The following is a 23,691-nucleotide window of genomic DNA, read 5'->3' as shown; positions in this document are numbered from 1 at the left end:
CCCTCCCTATTTATTTCAGAACACCCTTCCCCTCCCCCATTTCTGAAGAAGGGTCTAGGTAGGCCCGAAACGTCAGCTTTCCTGCTCCTCTGATGCTGCTTGGCCTGCTGTGTTCATCCAGCTCTACACCTTATTATCTCAGAAGAAATTTTTGACTTCTGACTTTTAATGTCATTGAGTCAAATCCAAGTTTTCCCCTCCTAATGGTAATGTGGGTCCACCTACAGTGCATGGACTGCAATGGTTCAAGAGGGAAGCTCACCACCACCTTCTCAAAAGCAACATGGAATAGGCAATAAATGCTGGCCCAGCCAATGACACCCATGTCCCATGAATGACTTATGTTTTTAAATCCTTGTACACATTCTACAGTCTATATACTTACTCTACTGAAGAAAAAAAATCTGAATCCAAAAAGCACAAATGTCTTTACTTTAGCACATTTTTGTTTTATTACATTCAGGATATTAATGTGCATCGTTGACAACTTGTCAGGGAAAAATACAAATGATAACCACTGCACTCACATTTTCCAAATAGCAGCTGATGATTTCTCTTTTCCCATTTACACCTCCTCTACACCCATCTATCATTTTTTTCTAATTGTTCAATTATCATCTCGCCTCTTGCCTCACACCATCAGACGTTTAATCATTCATGACTTTTGCCCCAAAGACTTTCCCTTTTGTTCTTTCCTCTGTTCTCGCTTAAAATATATACTTTTTAATCCTAAAAATAAAATCTTTAAATCTAACATTTCTCATTTCTAATTAAAAATCATCAACCCAAAACATTGCTGTCCCTTTAGATGCTGCCTGACCCACTGAATATTTCCGACACTTTGTTTTTGTTTCAGATTCCCGGCATCATTAGTATTATGCTTTCATGTCATACTATATACTCTACTACATCTAAATCCCAAAGACAACAGGGTACTTACAATTACACCAGAGTGATACTGTGTTTTCTATTTTCTAAACCAGAAGCTGTGGTCTTAGGAAGATTGTCAGTCGGTGTCAAATTATGGCCAGTTTTGTACTGAAGGCTCATTTGGAACTGGAGTGAGACTTTTTGCACTTGCGACCATTTAGGCAATGGGTAGAGAAGACATTTTTTTTGGTCCATCAGTCTGGTTGAATTTGAATGATTTCTCAGACATGAAAATCACTACATTTAAGCCAATGCACCACTCAGCTCACACAAAACACAGATTTAAGATATCTTGAAAAAAGGAAAGGTCTCGCGTTAACTATCTCAACTGTTTAGGCATCTCAAAGTGTTCTACAGCTAATGTAGTATCCAGTATTAAAATGCAGGGTATCTACCACATACAGGAATTAAATTCATGCCAGATCATTTGTTTTCACTGAGGTTGGTTGAGAGGTAAGTATTGACCAGGAAATATTTGTTCACAGAAACATATCATCAGCAAAATTCTCCTTCAAGTGAAAAATGGAACTTACCTTTGGAAGCATTCTTTTTCGCTGGTTATTGAGGTTGAATCTCTCTTTCATTTCTTCCAAACATTGCTGTAAGAACTTTTCTTCAGATGTTTCTGCATATTTACGGCTCAGCTGCACATAGCAGCGCCATTTAGCTGAATCAAAGCCCCAGTGGCAGGTTCTCTTGTCTGGAGACCTGTGCGAATGCAGGACAAACTTCTGGGGAGAAAACATCATGTGGCAGTCCAGACACTGAATGCAGGTAGCATCAGGGTGACTGTATAACTGCGGCACGAACAGACCTTGACATTTCCCAAGACACCAATGTTCCACTTCAAAACTGGAACCAGTGCTCTGTAACTGGGCAAGGCATGTTTTGCCAGGGAGTTTGTTGGCATCTGGAGGCAGTATGCCTGGATGAACCAAGGCATTACATAACCTCTGTGCATCAGTCTGTGTTATAAGTCCACAAGAGGGAGCATTGAAAGGCAAGATGCCTAGGACTTTGAGAATTTGTAGCTGTTCTGCCGTACATCTTGAGCAATAAATATACAGCTCATCACAGACAGTGTTGATCTGTTGAAGAGAGAAATCTCGCAGCACTGAATTTAGGACCTGTGGCAAACACAGCCTCTTCTCCCCGCCAACCATGAAGCAGGAGATAGTTTCTCCTTCCAGTAAAGTATGAGTGAGCTCAGTTGAACTGTCTGAGGGTATAAGCAACGGTCCTGGCAGTACTGGGGGTGATGTCATGGGCACAAGCCCTCCTGGTGACATACACTCTTGAGTACAACGTGCCGAAAATGCTGCTGGCCCACCCAGAGAGCTCTGACTGCTCAAGTGAAACTGAGCCAATGTGTGTTTGAGAGCAGGGTTAAGATCCAATGGACGAACTCCTGACAACAGGCAAGCTTTGGGCACACTCATGTCTGTGTGTGCTGTCTCCTCCACTCCAAGGCCCTGTCCACTTTCCTGCTTTACTCCTGGGGTTCTGAGCACATCTGTAATTCTACCATCAAACTCCTTTTCCACGTTGCTTCGTTCTCCCACTCCGTCATATACTGGCTCCTTTTTTACGATTACTTCACCCAAGTTAACTCCATCCATCACTCTCATAGCTCCTTGTACACTTGTCATGGCTACTGGGAAAAGTACCAGATTTTTTTTCAATATATATGTCCAGGCACAACTTTAGATTAAATGACTGTCGCCTACAAAATTAGCACACGATGGTCTTCGTGCATTTCAACACATTCTGGTCACATATCATTGATAAAGATTAGAATGTTGAGAACAATGTCTTAAGTCTCTATATCACCAAGCTAATTAAGGCAAAATCCGAGTTTCGATTGATTCCACATTTGCACATCCCAGTCGAATTAATCCCACCAACACAGTGCCGGGTTGTGCAGTCCGATTCCGCTGCCAATATTCAGACGAGTAACGAAAACCACACACACACGTACACACACATACAAACACGATCTGCTCAGCAGGTGGCGAACCAACCTTCTCCTCGTTTGAAATTTCTCAGCACTGATTTGATCATTCGCCAGATGGGAGGAAATACACCTTCTAACCAGAAAAACACTTGGATCCAAACCACTATTTCACGTAGGATGTGCCAAAGACACGGCAAATCGTCCGTACTTCTGTCGTCCTAATTTAAATTTCTTCTTCCTTTCTTTCTCGCGACTGAATTTTAACACATTGTCGATCCAAGGCACGCCTGGTGCGATTCACTGAAGACTGGCATTAAGCTCCTTACGTTGGGAGAGTGAACGAGAAAAAAAAACAGGAGGCGTCGCTACCCTCTCTTCGATGAAACGACGATTCTTTCTCCCACCCTACTTCGGCTCCTTTGCAGCAATGTGCAGAGAGGGCCTGCTGACTGAAATCTTGCCTCCCCCAGGGAGTGGGGGCGGGGGGAATACAGCCTGTTTCTTGAGATCGACGGTGGCTTCTCTAATCCAAAAGCAGGTTGGAAATGTAAATGAAGAAGTGGGGGAGGGGTTGAAAAAGGAGGGAAGGAGTCCTGGCGACTGAGGACTGACAGTTCCAGACTCCAGACCGCTTTCAATTTAATATCCCCTCACATAGATCTCTCTGAATCGTATGTATAATTATATAACCACTGTATGTCAATGATTATACAGTCCCAGTGCCGGATGGGTTGGTGCTTGCTGACAGGCCGAGCGCTCCGTTTCGCTGTCCCGGGGACCTGTCAAATACTCGGGCCCCCTCCTCTTCCCAGCGGCCTTCCTTCCTTCCGCCTCTTCCCACACCCGCACAATTCTCCCGCTTTTGTTACTCGCAGTTCTCCCTCTTCGTGCTCCTCAAGACGTCTTTGACAATCCTCGCCTCCCCGGGGGCCGGCTGTGTGACAGAGACAGACAGACAGACTGTCGTGCCCCGTCTATCTGTCTGTCTCCCTCGCTTCGCCGCGGAGTACCGCCGCCGGTGACGTCACCGCCGCACAGGAAGCGCCGACGTCACCGCCGCCCACTCAGGAAACGCCGACGTCACGCAGCCGGCGAGACGGAGCGCTGACTCACAGTCTCCGACCCAGAGCGCCCGGTCACCTGACCACATTGCCCTTAAAGGGACACCCCGACTGCAAAGAATGCAGGTAAATTATCATCTGTTGACATGGTGGCGTCACACACCACTTCTGGAAATCCCAAAGAACCTTCACAATCAATCAAATGTTTTTTTTTTAAATTTATTCTGAAAGATTGCTAATCCAGTGACATTACCATTACCTCCCTTAATGCATCTTACATGTAATGTAACCACCCAGTCAGTATTATGTAATAAATCTTTAATCTTTATTTCAAGACTATAGTCTTCTTCTGCAGAAAACCTTGGGTGGTCATCCTCTCCCACTTGTTTTTAAAAACTGAGACTAATGCAACAAAGAAAGATTGGTGGCAGTGAATGCACCAAAGGTAAACCAATAGTTCCAGTGGACAATCACAATTATAAGATACAGCCAGTGTTCATCTGGGGACATAGCTTAGCCACATCATTATAAAACCATCCACCCAGCAACTCGCTCAAGCACTACTTACCCCACATGTGGAAGAGGCTTTGGGGGAAGATGGTGGCATAGTGGTACCATCATTGGACTAGTAATCAAGAGAATGATTCTCTGCTGGGATGATTCTAATAGCTTGGGCAGAATGTAAATTCAATTCACAAAATCTGGAATTGAAAGGTAGTATTAGTAACAACGACCATGAAACCATCAGCAATTACAATAAAAACCCATCTCGTTCACTAATGCGCTTCAGGGAGGGAAATCTGCTATCCTCAACTGGTCTGGCTTACATGTGACTCCAGAAGCACAGCAATGAAATTGAATCTTACTTTCTCTCTGAAATGACCTGGGAAGGCATTCAGTTCAAGGGCAGTTAGGGATGGGAAGCAAATGCTGACCTTGCCCCTGATGTCCACATCCCACAAAAAATAAAAAAAAGTCTGCAAGATCCAGCGGATATATAAAGTGGAAGCAAAGCATCCTCAATTTCATGGGCCTGCCTACGGAGAAAAGATATGTTTTTTAACGCATGATCAATCTTCCACTGACCAATTTGACCATTTCCTCCAAACCAAAAAGCTGAGAGAGGATGGTACAGTCCAATGCACACCCATTTGAGATCACTGACTGGCTCTGATCCTGTTCCCAGGATGACCATAAAGATGAGCTACAGCTGGTAATGCACATAGTGAAGAAACAGAGTTTCTTTATAAAGGACAAACAACTGCGTAAAACCATCTGAAGGGATGAAGAAAGAAACAATAAGATTTTGAAATAAGTTGAACTTTAGGTCATAACCTCTGCCTTCATCTTTTTCTGCTCAGTGCTGCTAGTCTGAGATATTTTTTCCTGCACCTTTTCTTTTTATATTATTTATTATTATGGTACATAATGTCTACTGGTTCAGCGATTTCTACAGTACTACTAAATGGAATCTGCCAAGCTCCACCCATTTTATTGACTGACTATAGTGAGCTTGGTGAAAGATGGATCCTGATTTGAACCTGAATAACCATTAATAGTTCAGGCATGCATTTTTCATGGTTAAAGTCGGTTAATTCAGTTGGTTAAATGGCTAGGATGTGGTACAGAAAGACACCGACAGCATGGATCTGTACCAGCTGTGGTATTCGTGGAGTTTCATCTCCCTGAATTTCAACATGATATGAAGTTTTCCCTGGAGTGTTGGAGGCTGAGGGATGATCTTACAGGGGTTTATAAAATCAAGAGAGGCATGGGTAGGCTGAATAGCCAAGGTCTTTCTCCCAGGGTAGGGGAGTCCAAAACTAGAGGGCAATAGGTTTCAGGTGAGAGGGGAAAGATTTGAAAGGGATCTAAGGGGCAATATTTTCACAAGAGTATAGAACGAGCTGCCAGAGGAAGTGGTAGAGGTGGGTACGATTACAACATTTAAAACGCATCTGAATGGGTACATGAATAGGAAGGGTTAGAGGGATATGGTCCAAGTGCAGGCAGGTGAAATGAGTTTAGTTTGGGAACATGCTAGGCATGAACTGGTTGGACCAAAGGGTCTGTTTTCCATACCGTACAATGCTATGACTCAATTACTGTAGGAATAGGAAGCGTTTAGAGGGATATGTGCCAAATGCTGACATATAGGACTAAATCAGTTTGCATGGATGAATTGGACTGAAAGGTCTGTTTCTGTGCTGTATAACTCGATGACACTATGATGCCCCTCAAGCTTAACCAATTGTCTCTTTCTAATGGAGAGAGATTCCTACTGTCTTTCACAGACTACAGCTAATAACCAATTAGTCATTACTATTCATTTGAAGACTACTTTGTGAACTGGCAATATGGTTTGCCCGAACACAGTATGTCATCAAGGGTCTATCCACAGAAAACAGGACCATTTTACCAAAGCAGTAATCTGATAATGACCAGAAAATTTGTTTTAAGGTATTGATTTGAGAGATAAATGTATGGAAGAATTCAGAATAATGCCCTGAAATCTTTAATATGGAGAAATTCAGCAGGGATGGCAGCATCTATGGAGGGAGTTAATGTTTCAAGACGGATATGACTCTTATTCAGAACTAAACCTAAGTATTTTCCACCAGTTCTCAGGATGTGGGAAACTCTGGCGGGGCCACAGTATGAACCGTTATTCAGAAGCTTCAGAGTCAACTACATACTGCAGCGTTAGAGTTACATTGAGAATACAGCTCCCTTCTCACAAAAACATTGGGCTTTACAATGTGCAGTATTCATTGTCATTATTCCTGATGCTAGCTCACAGATTTACTTGCGTAGATTAACTGAACTTAGTTTCAAAAATTGTGCTGTTAGGATTTGAACTCTTGGCCTCTGGGTTGTTAATCTTTTACAATCACACTGTAATTTTATACCTTAATTTACTCCCATGTTCTGGATTGAACATATACATGATGGGTTTCTGACATCGCAAAGCTTCCAAAGGTGTAAGACAGCCTGTTAACTATCCTAAAAAATTGCCTGTGTCTTCACACTTATATCAAATTGACTGAGTCTCTTATCAGAGGAACAAAGTCATCCTCTTACAAACATCTATGTGACTCTGACCTCAAAACCTTTCTGCAAGTACAGACTCAATTAGCAGAGGGCCTCTTCTGTTTTTGTGTTTTTCACTTATGGGATGTAGGCATTGCTGCCTGGCCAGCATTTATTGCCCAGAGATAGTAAGAACTGCAGATGCTGGAGTCAGAGATAACACAGTGTGGAGCTGGAGGAACACAGCATTTATTGCCCATTCCTATATGTGCTTGAGAAGGTGGAGGTAAGATGCCTTCTTGAACTGCTGTAGTCCATGTGCTGTAGGTTGAAACACAATGCCCCTAGGGAGGGAATTCCACGATTTTTGCCCCAATAACAGTGAAGTAACGATGATATATTTCCCAGTCAGGATGGTGAGTGGCTCGGAGGGGAACTTCTAGGTGTTGGCTTTCCCATGTTTCTTCTGCCCTTCGAGATGCAAATGGTCATGGGTTTGTCTAAGGATCTTTGATGGATTTCTGCAGTGCATCTTGTAGATAGTACACACTGCTGCTACTGAGCGTCAGTGGTGGAATGAGTGGATGCTTGTTGATGTGGAGCCAATCAACCTATCTGCTTTGTCCTGGAAGGTACGAAGCTTCTTCAGTGTTGTTGGAGCTGCACTCATCCAGGCAAGTGGGGTGTATTCCATCACACTCCTGACTTGTGCCTTGTAGATAGTAGACAGGCTCTGGGGAGTCAGGAAGTGAGTTACTTGCCACAGCATTCCTAACTTTGGACCTGTTCTTGTAGCCATTGTGTTTATGTGGCAAGTCCACTTGAGTTTCTGGTCAATGGTAATCCCAAGATGTTGATAGTGGGGGTTTCAATGATGGTAACGCAATTGTAGGTCAAGGGTGGTGATTTTATCAACTCTTATTGGAGATGGTTATTGCTTGGCATGAATTTTACTTGCCACTTGTCTGCCCAAGCCTGGATATTGTCCAGGTCTTGTTGCGTTTGAACATGGACCACTTCATTATCTGAGGAGTCGTGAATGCTGCTGAACATTGGGCAATTATTGGCATGCATCCCTACTTCTGACCTTATGAGGGAGTGAAGGTCGTGATGAAGCAGCGGAAGATGGTTGGGCCTAGGACACTACCCTAAGGAACTCCTGCAGCGATGCCCTGGAGCTGAGGTGACTGAGTTCCAATGACCACAACCATCTTCCTATATGCCAGGTATGACTCCAACCAATGGAGAGATTACCCGATACCAATTAATTTCACTTTTGCTACAACTCCTTGGTATCACACTGGGTCAAATGCAGCCTTGATGTCATGGCATGTCACTCTCACCTCACCTCTGGCTATGTTTGAATGAAGGCTGTAATGAAATCAGGAGCTGAGTGGCCCTGGTGGATTCCAAATCGTCAGTGAGCAGGTTACTGCTGAACAGACGCTGCTGGATAGCATTGTTGATGACACCTTCAACATTTTACTGATGATCAAGAGTAGACTGAATGAGCGGTAATTGGTTGGTTTGGTTTTGTCCTCCTTTTTGTACACAGGACATACCTGGGCAATTTTCCACATTGTGATGGAACAACTTAACTTGGGAAGCAACAAATTCTGGAACATGAGTCTTCAGGGCTCATAGCCTCCAACCGATTTTTTGTACCACCGTGGTATCTGTGTGGACCTGGAGGAACACAGCAGGTCAGGCAGCAGCAGAGGAGGAAGAAAGTCAATATTTCAGGTTTACATCTTTCTTCAGGACTTGGGAGAGGGAAGCGAGCTCAGAAATAATTAGGGGGTGCTGGGTCTGGGGGAAAGTAGGTGGGATGGTAATAGGTGGATGCAGGAAGGGAGTAGTGGTGATTTGTCAGTGAGAAGGGTGGGGTGAATAGGTGGAAAAGAAGATGGACAAATTGTGTGAGGTCAAGGAGGCAGCGATGAGAGGGAGGGTTGGAATAGGATAAGGCTGTGGGTGGGGAGATTGTGAAACTAGTGAATTTTATGTTGAGGCCTTTGGGCTGTAAGCTCCCGAGATAGAATATGAGGTGTCGTTTTTCCAGTTTGCATGTGTCATCATTGTGACACTGGAGGAGGTCCAGGCTGGACATGTCACCAAGGGAGTGGGTGGGGGAGTTAAAATGATTGACAACCAGAAGATGTTGCTGATTATAGCCTACAGAGTGCAGATGCTTCTCGAAACGGTCATCGCGTCTGCACTTGGTCTCACTGTAGTAGAGGAGATCACATCGGGAGCAACGGATACAGTAGACCAGGTTGGAGGATGCACAGGTGAATCCCTGTCGGATTTGGAAAGATTATTTGGGGCCATGGACGGAGGTCAGAGGGGGGATGTGGAGGCAGGTGTAGCACCTCCCGTGGTTGCATGGAAAGGTGCTGGGTGTGGTGGGGTTGGTGGCGAGAGTGGAGCGGATGAAGAAGTTGCGAAGTGAGCGGTCCCTACAAAAGGCAGGTGGGTTGGGGAGGGAAATATCTCTTTGGTGATAGGGTCAGATTGCAGGTGGCGGAGGATGATGCACTGGATGCGAAGGTTGGTGGGGTGGTATGCACTCTGTAGGCTATAATCAACAACACCTTCCGATTGCCAACTATTTTAACACCCCCTCCCACTCCCTTGGTGACACATCCATCCTGGGCATTCTCCAGTGTCATAATGATGCCACATGCAAACTGAAGAAACAATACCTCTTTTTCCGCCTCAGGATCCTACAGCCCAATGGCCTCAACATAGAAGTTACCTGTTTCAAAATCTCCCCACCCCCAGCCTCATCCTATGTCCAACCCTCCCTCTCATCCCCACCTCCTTGACCTGACACAACCTGTCCATCTTCTTTCCCACCTGTCTGTCTCACCCTTCCCACTGACCAATCTCCACTACCCCCAACCTGCATCCACCTAACACCATCCCACCTACCTTCTCCCAGCCCCATCCCCCCTTTTTATTTCCGAGCTCCCTTCCCCTTCCCCAGTTCTGATGAAGTGTGTAAACCTGAAATGTTGACTTTCCTGCTCCTCTGATGCTGCCTGACCTGCTGTGTTCCACCAGCTCCGCACTGTATTGACTTTGACTCCAGCATTTGCAGTTCATGCTATCTATAATGCTGGTGAGTCTGAGATGGATCATTGACTTGGCACTTCTGGCTGAAGATTGCTATGAATGTTTCAGCCTTATCTTTTGCACTGATGTGTTGTGCTCTTTCATCATTGAGGATAGAAGTATTTGTGGAGCATCCTTCTTCAGTGAGTTGTTTAATTGTCCACCACCATTCCTGACTAGATGTGGCAGGACTGCAGAGCTTAGATCTGATCCTTACGTTCTGGAGTCTTTTAGCTCTGTCTATCACTCGTTGCTTATGCTGTTTGGCATGCAAGTACTCCTATGTGGTAGTTTCACCTGGTGATGCCTCAATTTTATGTGCTGGTCCTGGCATACCCTCCTGCACTTTCCATTGAACTAGGGTTAATCCATTGGCTTGAATGTAATGATTGAGTGGGAGATATGCCAGGCCATGAGGTTCCAGATTGTACTGGAGTACAATTCTGCTGCTGTTGAAGACTCTCAGTGCCTCATAGATACTCAGCCTTGAGTTGTCAGATCTGTTCAAAGACTATCCTATTTAGCTTGGTGATAGTGCCGCACAACACGATGGAAGATATTCTCAATGTGAAGGTGGGACTTTGTCTCCACAAGGACTGTGCAGTGGTCATGCTTACTGATACCGCCATGAATCAATGCATCTGCAGCTGTCAGATTGGTAAGGATGATATCAAGTATGTTTTTCCCTCCAGGTTCCCTCACCACCTGCTTCAGACCTAGTCTAGTAGCTGTGTCCTTTAGGACCTGACCAGCTCGATCAGTAGTGCTGCAGAGCCACTGTTGATGGTGGACATTGAAATCCCCTACCCATAGAACATTTTCTACCCTTGCCATCCTCAGTGCTTCCTCCAGGTGTTCATCATGGAGGAGGTACTGATTCATCAGCTGAGGGAGGATGCTACATGGTACGCAGCAACAGGAGTCTTTGCCCATCTTTCACCTGAAACCAGAAGGCTTCATGTGGTCCAAAAATCGATGTTGAGGACTCCCAGGACAACTCCCTCCTGGCTCTATACCACTGTGCCATTGCCTCTGCTGGGTCTGTCCTGTCAATGTTATAGGACATATCCAAGAATGGTGATTGTGACATCTGGCACATCATCTGTAAGGTATAATTCAATATGACAATATCAGGCTATTGCTTGACTAGACTGTGAGTCAGCGCTGCCAATTCTGGCACAAGTTCCAGATATTAATAAGAAGGAAATGGCAAGTTTAACTGGGTTATTTCTGCTGTTGTCTTTTCCAGTGCCTAGGTCGATGCCAGGTAGTCCACCCAGTTTCATTTCTTTGTTGAAACTTCATAGTGATTGTTGTGACAGCAATTGAGTGGTTGGCTAGACCCTTTCAGACGGCAGTTGAGAGCCAATCACATCACTATGGGTTTGGAATCACATGTAGGCCAGACCAGGTGAGGATGGCAGATTTCCTTTCCTGAAGAACATCAGTGAGCAAGATGGGTTTTTTTTACAACAATTGACAATGGTTTTATGACCAACAGTAGATTCTTAATTCAGATTTTTTTTATTGAATTCAAATTCACCATCTGCCATGATGGGATTCAAACTTGGGTCCCCACAACATTAGCTTAGTTTGTGGATTAAGCTTCCAGCATTATTATCACGAGGCCTTGTTTTAGCAAGGCCTCTTTTATATTTATACTCCATTCTCTTTGAAATGAATACCAACAGTCAATTCGCCTTCCTATTGCTTGCTAAACTTGGATGCTACATTTGTATGATTCATGAAAAAGAACTCCCGATTCTCTCTGTGCTATTGCTTTTTATATCTTTCTCATTTAAGTAATATTCAGTTCTTCTACTCTTCCTGCCAAAATGCATAATCTCACATTTTCCTATATTATATTCCACCTGCCAAGTTTTCACCCACTCACTCAACCGGTCCATATCCCTCTGAAATAACAAGGTGTAGAGCTGGATGAACACAGCAGGCCAAGCAGCATCAGAGGAGCAGGAAGGCTGACGTTTCGGGCCTAGATCCTTCTTCATTTTCCCTAGACCCTTAGCATTTTCAATGCTAACCAAATTCATTCAGTGCACATGTTATCAAGAAACATGAGGAATCACTGGATTCAGCAAAGATGATGTGTCCTGGTTCAAGTATTTTGCTCCACAACTAGTTATGACTCTAGGCATTAGAATAAAACAAAGAATTGCAGATGCTTGAAATCTGGAACAAAAACAGAAATTGCTGGAGAAACTTATAAGGTCTGGCAGCATATGTAAAGAGAACATAGAGTTAACATTTCAAGTCCAGCAACTGGTAAGGAGGAATACTGGGCTCAAACCTTGTCTCTGTTTTCGCTGCATAAATGCTGCCAGACTAGCTGTGTTTCTCCAGCTATTTCTGATTTTATTTGTGACTCTAGGCAAGTTGTTCCAGTATAGGTACAAAACGAGCATCTATCCAACAACATGGAAAATTGCAAAGGTATGTCCTCTCCACACAAAGGAGGCAAAGTCCAATCTAGCCAAAAACTGCTCACACTCAGTAAAGCAACAGTTATTGACTGTGCTATCAAGTGACACTCATACAGCAGAGAAAACACTCGCTGAGCTCAGTTTGAGTGCCACATGGATACAAGATCAGCTAACTAACAAAAAAACAGTGTTGGGATAAATGGATAAATTTCAGGTTTGGAGGCTAAAATTAGTTGGGCCTTATGGGGATCAGTGCTGGGGACCACAACCATTTCCAATCTATATTAATGACGTGGATGAAGGGACACAGTGTACTATAGTTAATTTTGCTGTTGCTATAAAGCTAGGTAGGAAGGCAAGCAGGACCACAAGAATCTGCAAAGAGATGTAAAGTCAGTAAGACAAAAAATAAAGCAGTGGAAATGTAGGAAAATCTGAGACTACATACTCTGGTAGAAACAACCATTGAATATTATTTGAATGGGGAGAGATCACAGAATCCCGCGTACAGAGCAATCTGGGTGGCCTCATACATGAATTACAGTTAGCATGCAAGAACAATAATTAGTTAGGAAGTGTAAATTGGATGCATGCCTTTATTGCTGGAGAATGGAAGATAAAAGTAGGGAAATCTTCTTGCAACTGTATGGTGCATTGTATGATCATTCTAGAATATTAGGTATGGTTATGCCCTCTTATCAAGGAAAGATATGTTTCAACTGGACATAGCCTAGACATCCTGTTTTAAGCTAATTCTTGAGGTGAAGGGGTTGTATTAGGTTAAGCAAGAATGAAACTTGATCTTAATTAAAGATTTAATATTCTGAGGAGTTTCATAGGGTGGACTCAAAGACAATATTTCCTTTCATGGAGGAATCCAAAAGTGACACAGTTTCAGAATACAGTTTCTCCTATTTAAGATGGAGATGGGAAAGAAGTTGGTCCAAAGGGCCATTAATCTTTGGAATTTTCACCCACAGCTCAGCTCATTGAATGGAGACAAGACTCAATTAAACAGATTTTTGATTGACAAGGGAGTCAAAGGGGCAGACAGGAAAGAGTGGTTAAAATCACAAGCAGATCAGCCACGGATGGTTTATTGCATAGTGCAGCAAATTCAAGGGGCAAAATGGCCTACACCAGATCTTTAATTCTTTTCTTCTTTATGTTTAGTTGCTAGGATTGAAATTAACTTAAGAAAAACTAAAAACGAGAGCACTAAATCAGTCAGTTGAAGAGCTACCTGACAATCCCAATTTCTTTGAAATATTCCAGTCACAAGCCAGTTATGATCAGTTCTACTGTTTAATCACTCAGATTCAAGGGAGACTTTGTTTCTCTAGAGTTTTGATGACAATGTGAACATAACTTCATTCTGGCAAAACCAGCAGTGTCTTGCACATTCTGGGCTTATTTTGCCTATTAAGCCCCTAATGGAAACGCTAGGCATGAAATTGTAATGTTTTAATTTCTCAATCCATGTTTTATCATCCATGCAATTCACAGTAGTTTAATATATGCAGTGCTACTAATTAAAGAGATGGGATATTTCACAGTGGGATATGTTCAAGACCAATGTCAAAAGACTTTTGCGTGCTAAAGTAAAGTAGAGCTGTGATAGAACATCACGTACCATTGAGTTGAATGGTGTAGTAGACTCACTGTTAAATGGCCTAGTCTTCTTCTAGGTCTTCAAGAATTGCACAAGCAATCTTGAGAAGCGACTTCCACATCACCCAAATCCATGGGCAAATGGCCCTCATCTTCCTAAAATGGACTCTGAGAGGTTAAGATCATGCTGAATTTATGAAGACATTAAGAACTGCATAGGAAATTGCCTTTACATATTTTCAAACAAAACGAGCATGTACATGAACCTTTATCTCAATTGTTGATCATTTTGCTGCTAAGACAACACACAACTGGGGCAGCATAGTGGCTTGGTGGTTAGCACTGCTGCCTCACAGTACCATGGACCTGGGATCAATTCTAGCCTTGGGCAACTGTCTGTGTGGAGTTTGCATGCTTTCCCTGTGTCTGTGCTGGTTTCCTCCCACAGTCCAACGATGTGCAGGTTATGTGGATTGGCTATGCTAAATTGCCCATAGCGTCCAGGGATATATAGATTAGGTGAACTAGACATGAGAAATGCAGGGATAGGGCCAGGGAGGGGTGTGTTGGGTGAGGGTGGATGTGCTCTTCAGAGTGTTAGTATGGACTTGTTGGGCCAAGTGGCCTGCTTCCACACTTGAGGGATTCTATGAAAGTTTTTTTCTCAGCTTTTAATGAAATTTGCCATTTTATTAGGAAATTCACAATTAATGTTGACTTTTGCTTGTTAACTTTCCTCAAATTTTAGTGAAAATGCTGCCAAGTAGCCAAAAGTTCTGGAAAAAGATAATGAATGCACCGTAAATCATGGCTTAACTTACTTATATGATAATTTCTTCTCTATGTTCTCCCACTCAAGACTGATGTATATGTGTTATTACAATGGCATAGGTCCCCCGGAAATTCTTGGTCTTAAAAGAACAAGTGAGCAGATGTTGTCAAGGGGATTAAACAAACAAATAAACAGAAACCCATGCGTGACAATGTGTTAGGAAAAATAGCAATGTGCAATCAATGGCTGAAAACAAATGTCATCTGGGTCACACCTTGACTTGAGGCGAAACAATTACTTTAATGATTGCTAAAGAATCAGTGCCTTTAATTATAATTATTTGCTTGCAAACATTTTCTTTGATTTCAGATAAGGACCTTTATCCCATTTATACTGCAATGATGTCGCACATGAGATAATGCATTGAGTTTTTGTTTAAAAAATGAATGGGGTAGTTTTTATGTCACATGTACCACTCTTATTATGTTATGACTTCAAAGGTGCTGTGTGAATTGCAGGAGGATTCAGCTGTAAACATAATTTCCAATGTACGCTTAAAACAGAAGAAAAATTCAGAGCTCAGGGAAAATCCATCATCCATGAATTTGGATAGTATGGAAATAGCTCTGCTAAGATTGCGTGTGAAATTCACCAAGATCTAGGAGAAGATTGGGCCATTTGGCCTTCTGAGCCTGCTCCACAAATCAACATATTGGAAACTGATATTCCACTTCTGCTCCACCTTTCCTTACTACCCAAAGTCAATTGAATTTGTTTTGAAAATACCCCACGACAAAGAATTCCATCTCTTTAATTAGCTCAGCACAACACATATTAAACATAAAACATGATGGCTACAAGCTTCTTCCATGTTGGCATTGTTTCCTTCAATTCTGGGATGCCACTGCTATAAATCTTCAAAAAAATCAGATCTGAATTCCTTTTACATAGAATATGGAAATGTACAGCACAGGAACGGGCACTTTGGGCCACGATGTTGTGCCAAACATGACGCCAACCTAATCCCTTCTGCCTGTCCTTGGTCCATATCCCTCCATTCCTTGCAGGCAGTGTCTGTGGAGGGAAAGCAGAGTTAACATTGCCAATCTGGTGATCCTTTTTCAGAACTGATGGTAGGTAGGAAACAGTTGTATTTATGTTGAAGAAGTTCTTATTGACAGGTGCACAATGCTTCTATGTTGGTTCTGATCAAACGTCACCAGACTTGAAATGTTAACTCTTCTTTCTTCCTGTGGATTCTGCCAGATCTACTGAGTTTTACCAGAATTTTTCTGTTTTTGCTTCTATGTTGGGGCTGTTTTAGTTTTCATTCTGGGACACCAGTGCTTATGTTCACTATTTTTCTACAACTGAATCCAAATTCTATCTAAAGTGAAAAAGCAGACAGAGCTTTTCATAAAGGTAAGAAATGAAAGAAAAACAGAAGTTGCTGGAGAAACTGAGCAAGTCTGGCAGCATCTGTGCAGAAAAAACAGAGTTAATGTTTCGAGCCCTGTGACCCTTCTTCATAACTATTCTAAAGACAATTCTGAGGCAGGGTCACCGGACGCGAAACATTAACTCTGTTTTTTCCTTCACAGACGTTGCCAGACCTGCTGAGCTTCTCCAGCAATTTTGTTTTTGTTCCTGATTTACAGCATCCGCAGTTCTTTCGGTTTTTATTTTCTAAAAACAATTATTTGGGATAGAATTTGTACTTATGTGGAAAAAGATGAGTTGATTAGGAAGCATCAGTATGGATTTCTATAGAGAAAATCATGTTTAAGTAATTGGTTGGAGTTTTTTTTTGAAGAGGCAACGGAAAGGTTTGATGAGATTAATGTTGCTGATGTGGTGCACATGGATTTTCAGAAGGCATTTGATATGGTGGCACACAATGGACTTCAGAGGAAAGTTACAAATCATGTAAATAAAAGGGACAGTAGCACCATGGATGCAAAATTAGCTTAGCCACAGGAAACAGAGTCATAGTCAATGGATATTTTTCAGGTTGGAGGAGGGTTTGTATTGGAGCTCTCCAGGAATTGAGATTGGGATCTTTGCTTTACCAAATATTTATTAATGAACTAGATCTTGGAGGGCAGGGGCAACTTCAATGTTTGAAGATGACACAAAACTTTGAAGAATTTGAAGCTGTGAAGACAGTGTAGAACTCCAAGAGGACATCAACAAGTTGGTAGAGTGGGCAGACAAGTGGGAGATGAGTTTCAATACAGTGAAGTATTAGGTGATGCATTTGGTGGGAAGAACATTGAAAGACAACGTAAAGGTTACAATTCTAAGGGGTGCATAGGAGCAGAGGGACCTGAGTGTATGTGTGCACAGATCATTAGAAGTAGCAGGATAAGTACAGAGCAGAAATTAAAACATACAGTATACTTGGCTTTAGTAATAGGGGCAAAGCATACAAGAGCAAGGAGATGATGTTGAACGAAAACAAAAGTTGCTGGAAGCTCAGTAGGTGTGGCAGCATCTGTGAAGAAAAAATTAGAGTTAATGCTTCAGGTCTGGTGACCCTTCCTCAGAACTGACCCGAAACGTTAACTCTGATTTTTCCTTCACAGATGCTGCCAGACCTACCTGAGCTTCCAGCAACTTTTGTTTTTGTTTCTGATTTACAGCATCCACAGTTTTTTCCAGTTTTTATGAGGTGATGTTGAACTTGTATAAGACACTTTGTAAGTTCTCAGCTGGAATATTGTGTACAGTTTCGGATGCTGCATTTTAGGAAGGATGTGATCACATTCTAGAGTGTGCAAAAGAAGTTTACAAGAATGGTATCTGGAATGAGGAACTTCAGCTATCAAGATAGATTGAAGCAGTTGGCTCTTTTCTCCTTGGAGGAAAGAAGGCTAAGAGGGTTATTGATCGAGGTTTACAAAATCATGAGCAAGCTGGATAGAGTAGACAGGGAGTAACTATTTCTGCTTGTAAAAGGAATAAGACAAAAGGGCACAGAAATTAAGTGATATGCAAAAGAAGCAAGGGTGAAGTGAGGAATTTTTTTTTCCACGCAGCAAGTAGTTAGGGTATGGAATACACTGCCTGGAAGTGTGATGAAGGAAGGTTCAACTTAGACATTCAAGAGGCTATTAGATGATTATTTAGATAAAAAATAATGTGCAAGAGTACAAGAAAAATGCAGAAGATTGGCTTAAGGTAATGATGCTTATTTAACAAGCCAATGCAGGACCAGTGGGCATAATAGCCTTCTTCTGTGCCATAATAATTCTGAGATTGTACAGTGCCTCTCATAACCTCAGGATTCCCAAAAGACAAGTACTTTTGAAGAGTAATATTAGAAATATAGCAGCCAATTTACACATATCAAGGCCACATCAACATCAATGAACTAAATGCTTTGATGATCTGCTTTAGTTGTTGATCAATGAGACTATGCCAATTGGACTGTGTTACCTTCTTTTATTCAAAGTCGGGCTCTGGGATATTTTACACCTGCCTGAGAGGACAGGTAGTTTAACACTATCACAAGGGTGTCATCTCCAATACCTCCAGAAATGCCTTGCTTCTGTGATAAATAAGGTGAACCTAGTAGCTTAATGGTAGGCGATGACTCACATGATACTGCTCCATTGAAATCTAAATTGAAACTGTGCCACTATAAAAATGACTGTCGTCAGTAGAATTGTGCTGTTTAGACTGCCGCCACAGGACTGCTGGGAACAGGTTTAAAACTAATACGCTTCAAATGAAATGACCTGTTTGGAGAAATCCCCCAAGGAAATAATAGGTATATAGAATTAGGAGGTTTGTTAATACTCATAAAATATGCACCACTAGAAAATGATACATTAGAAGCTGTACTCTCTCCAGCTTAGCAATTATTCTATCCCAATTTCCTTCACATAGTTGTTTCATCCCATTTACATTCTCAACCTCTCATTATAAAGGCTAACATGCTCAAGGGACACCTTTAATTAATTTGTAGGATGTTGTCTGGCATTTATTGCTCAATCCATAATTACCATGGAAAGGATTTAGTGGTTTGCTAGGGTATTTCAGCGGACAAATGAGAAATGACCACAATTAGGAAGCTTTATTTATTTAAATAAAACAAAGAATTGCAAATATCAAAGGTTGGAAACCAAAACAGAAATTGCTAGAATCCAGTGACAAAGGATCTAAAAGGTTCTGAAGAAGGGTCACTGAACTCGAAATATGAACTCTGCTTTCCCTCCATAAATGCTGCCAGACCTGATGAGTTTCTCCAGCTATTTCTGATTTTGTTTCAGCTTTATCTATTAGCGTAGCTCCAATTATGGAAATCATTATGTTAACATTGGCCGACCACGTTTTTACTGAACTGTATATCTCTCTGTCACAGCCATGACCATGGGTTTTATTGCAACCAACTTTTCCAGGGCTTTGCTTTTTCGCTACTGAAACCTGCTGTCTGGATGACCCTCTTCTCCCCATATGTTAATATTTATTTCTCCTGAGCACTTCCTCAAAGTAGTGTGGTTCAGATGAAAATCTCCAGGAATGAAACATTGGAAGAAATCACAGGCATTCACAGGCCCTTAGGCATTCAAGACTCTTCGACCCAATGGATTATTTCATTCATGCGAGAGACGACCAGTGATGACAGATTTCAATTTTGGAAAGAGTCAAGAAACTGGGCTTATTCTCATGAGAACAGAGAAATTTGAGGGGAGATTTTGACAGAAATATCCTAAATTATGTTGTGCTTTTGTAGAGGAAACGAAGAGGAACTGTTTCCACTGTCAAATGGGTCACTAACTAAAGGAGACAGATTCAAAATAATTGAAATGAACTAGAGGGTAGTTGAAGACTTTCTTTTTAAACACTATGTATTATGGCCTGGAAGAGTCAACAACAATGTTCAAAAGAAAATTGAATAAATATGTCAAAAGAATGAACTTCAGACTATGGGGAAAGAACAGATGAGTGAGACTAATTGAATTGCTTTTTCAAAGAGCCACAACAGGCATGAGATGCAAGGTTCTATGAAGAATTTATTTTAAAAAATGTTTATATTCATTAAGGTTTATTACAGTGTAGGGAAACAGGAACATATTTAATATTGTTTAAGTTAATTGACTTTTTGATGAGCCACAACCACTATCTCATCCCGGTTGACTGCAACCTCACATCTTATTCATCTGAATTTCCACATACTAGAGGCAACAATGATATGGAGGGTACATTGCTGAGTGCAAAGTCCTGAAAGGAGTTCAAATCCCACCCCAACATTGGTGATTTTAAATTTAATCAATTAAATGGAAAAAATATCTGGAATTAAAAAGCTAGTATTAGTAATAGTTACAATTAAATACCAGATTTTCTTAAAAACCCCATTGTAGTTATTGTAATGAGGTCAGCCAGGCAGATCTCATAAAATACAAAAGTTCCCTGATTGGACCAGATTGACAGCCCCAATCAGGGAGCCCTAGCTGACAGATAAGAACAGGAGTTTCAGACATCCTGCTCACTCTGAGGGCTGGCTCTGGGGACACCAGCCTCCGTGGAGTTATTTTATTCATCTTGTTCCTTAATCTTCTTTTGGGAATGAAACCTGCCATCCCTAACCAGTGAGACCATTATGTGACTCCATATCTACAGTAATGTGCTTGACTCATAACTACCCTGTGAAATGGCATAACAAGCTAATCAGATATAAATGAGGAAAGTGGCTTAACACCACCTGCAAGCTTTTGGCAATTATATGCTGGAATTAGAGATAATAGGAACTGCTGATGCTGGAGAATCTGAGATAACAAGGTGTAGAGTTGGATGAACAGCTGGAAGAAGGGTCCAGACCCGAAACAACAGCTTTCCTGCTCCTCTGATGCTGCTTGGCCTGCTGTGTTCATCCAGCTCTACACCTTGTTATCTCATATGCTGGAATTACTTGTGATGCCACATTCCATGAACGATCTAAAGATAAATCAGCTGGATCATAGAGACCATGTACTTCTAGCCCTGGGACTTCAGTCTTTGCAGCTGTGTCCTTCTAGACCGTCAGAGTTGAATGCGATAATGACACCTTTAAATAGTTACTAAATTCTACATGCCAGCAGAGGGTCACTGGATTACAGTCAGGATTAGACCCTTGGGCTGATAACCCCTTCTCTCATTCAACAGTTTGGTAAATGGTTAAAATACTTTACTGTTGCTTCAGCTCTGATCAGCCATTGCAACACAGACCTAGATGTGTCAGCTTTATCAGACTCTCAAGCATTTCTGACATTGCAATTCTTTGCATGATTCCGGTTGGATATTGTGCGCCAGATCAAATGCAGACACAAAACTGAATAACCCACTGTCTAAAATTATCATACATCATCCGTGGGTCTCAAAAAGAAGGCAGCTCATGAATCATTAAGATGTTGGATACAGGCAGATACATGAGCAGCAGTCATTTGTAAATCAAATATTGCACATAAAAGCATTCAGAATTCGCCTACTTGTTCCACATCTAATTGGAATTCTTGCAGCCTCCTCATCATCACACTTAAAATGAAAATGGAAAAGTGCTCAGGGAAGGAAAGCATTCTTGCATTGTTCTCACCACTCTGTGCAGTGACACAATAAATTTAAAATATTGTTGTTAAACCTATACACTTGCCATGCTGAGGAAGATTACCACCAATGGTAGCTCAGTCAACCACCAGCTGTCAACAAAGCCTCTTAGTAACAAGAACAGCAGAGATAAAAGTGCTTTATCTTTGCTGTGCCTGTCACTTTTAAGAATACACTCTTAGTGAAGGGCCTTGGGATGCCTGACTATGTTAAACATACTAAATGAAAGTTGCTATTGTTGATTAATTGACATGCCATTCAATTTACTTCAAAAATTGATCTGGTATTGAAGTGTCATTGAAGTAGAGTCTAGTTTGTCATGCCTCATGTAGAGAAAGAATAATTATGATTTCCCTCAAAAAGTGAACTTGAAGAGACATGAACAGAAGTATCTACATTCCTTCAGACCCCATCCATTCAGAAAGAAGGTTCAGCCATGAAATCAGTGTCATGCAGCTCAGAATGTGGCCATTTGGTCAGGCCATAGACAGGATACCGGTGAATGCTGGGACCGACATACATCCAGAAAATCTTTCAACACACAAGAAAACAAGAACTATGATAATAAGGCATTGAGCCCCTCGAGACAGCTCCACCATTTAATATGACAATGGTTGATCTCATTTGGCCTCAACTCCCACTTCCTGCTTATTCCCACAAACTGATAATCTGTTACTAATTAAAAATCAATCTATCTCCTCCTCCTGAAATTTCTTCAGAGTCCTGGCCCCCACCACACTCTCGGGTAGAGAATTCCACAGATTCTCAACCCTTTGAAGGAAGTAACTCCTCCCTTCCCCTTTTCTAAATCTGCCAGCCCTTAGCATAAAACTGTGACCTCTCATTCTGGGTTTCACCACATAGGGAAACATTTGCTCTACAACTACACATTGCAAGTAACAATCAAGGACTTCTAAGCAAGGGTACAGGAAAAAAAGAGAAAGAAAATGCATTTCAATCACATTTTAGAACCAAAGAATACGTTCTGTTGAAATATAGTTATTGTTGCAGATTGGGAAACTCAGCAGTCAATTTTCACACAGCAAGATCCCACAAGCACTAATGAGATATGGTAGATTCACTGTTTTAATTATGTTGATTGGAGGATGAATTTTACACAGGACACAAAGGTGATCTCCTCTCTTTACTTCAAGATAATGCTGTGGAATGGTGGAAGTACTGAGTAGGTCGTTTGCATCAGTTTTCACAGTGGAAGACACCAGCAGCATACCAGTCAGGGGGCAGAGGTGAGTGTAGTGGCCATTACTGAAGAGGTGGTGCTGGGGAAGCTGAAATTTCTGAAGGTGGATAAATCACCTAGACTAGATGGACTATACCCGAGGGAGATAGCTGAGGAGATTGTAGAGGCTTTAGTGGTGATCTTTCAGGAATCACTGGAGTCCAAGAGGATCCCAGAGGTCTGCAAAATGCCTAATGTAACACTCCTATTTAAGAAGGCAAGGAGGCAGAAGATAGGAAACTACAGGCTGGTCAGCCCGACCTCAGTGTTGGTATGATTTTAGAGTCCATTATTAAGGATGAGATTGTGCAGTACTTGGAAGCACATAGCAAAATAGGGCAGATTCAGCACGGCCTCATCAAGGGGAGGTCACACCTGAAAAATCTGTTAGAATTCTTTGAGGAGGTAATGAGCAAGCAACAAGGTGAGCCAGTCGACACGATCGATTTGGATTTTGAGAAGGCCTTTGACAAGGTGCTGCTCAGGAGGCTGCTAAACAAGAATAACAGACCTGGTGTTAGGGACGAGATACTGGCATGGATAGAGGATTGACTGACAGAAAACAGAGTAGGGATGAAGGAGTCTTTTTCAGGAGGACAGCTCGTGACTAGTGGAGTTCCGCAGGAGTCAGTGTTGGGACCATAATTATTCACATTACACATTAACAATCTGGACAAAGGAACAGACGGCATTGTTGCTAAGTTTGCAAATGATACAAAAAAAAATCGGTGAAGGGACAGATGGTGTTGAAGAAGCAGGAAGGCTACAGAAGAACATGGACATGCTAGGAGAATGGGCATTGAAGTGGCAAATGAAATATGTGGGAAAGCGTGAAGTTATGCATTTTGGTAGGAAGAATAGAAGAATAGACTATTTTCCAAATGGGGAAAGTCTTTGGAAATCTGAAGTTCAAAGGGACTTGGGAATCCTAATTCAGGATTCTCTTAAGG

At 42.0% G+C, this 23,691-nt stretch overlaps 1 protein-coding gene across 2 annotated transcripts in view; it reads right to left on the bottom strand.

Annotated features, from left to right (window-relative positions):
- The window catches only part of skila (SKI-like proto-oncogene a), a 69,723-nt gene extending 65,782 nt beyond the window's left edge, over nt 1-3,941 (bottom strand). For both annotated transcript variants that reach the window (XM_020527640.2, XM_048604282.1), the window contains exon 1: nt 1,464-3,941. In XM_020527640.2, coding sequence (XP_020383229.2) covers nt 1,464-2,579 — 1,116 coding nt within the window. In that variant the 5' untranslated portion in view covers nt 2,580-3,941. The remainder of the gene's footprint in view (nt 1-1,463) is intronic.
- Nucleotides 3,942-23,691: the final 19,750 nt, after the last annotated feature.

Source organism: Rhincodon typus, chromosome 13, assembly GCF_021869965.1.
Source record: "Rhincodon typus isolate 14 chromosome 13, sRhiTyp1.1, whole genome shotgun sequence".
NCBI classification, from domain to species: Eukaryota; Metazoa; Chordata; class Chondrichthyes; order Orectolobiformes; family Rhincodontidae; genus Rhincodon; species Rhincodon typus.
This window is presented reverse-complemented; position numbering and strand designations above follow the sequence as displayed.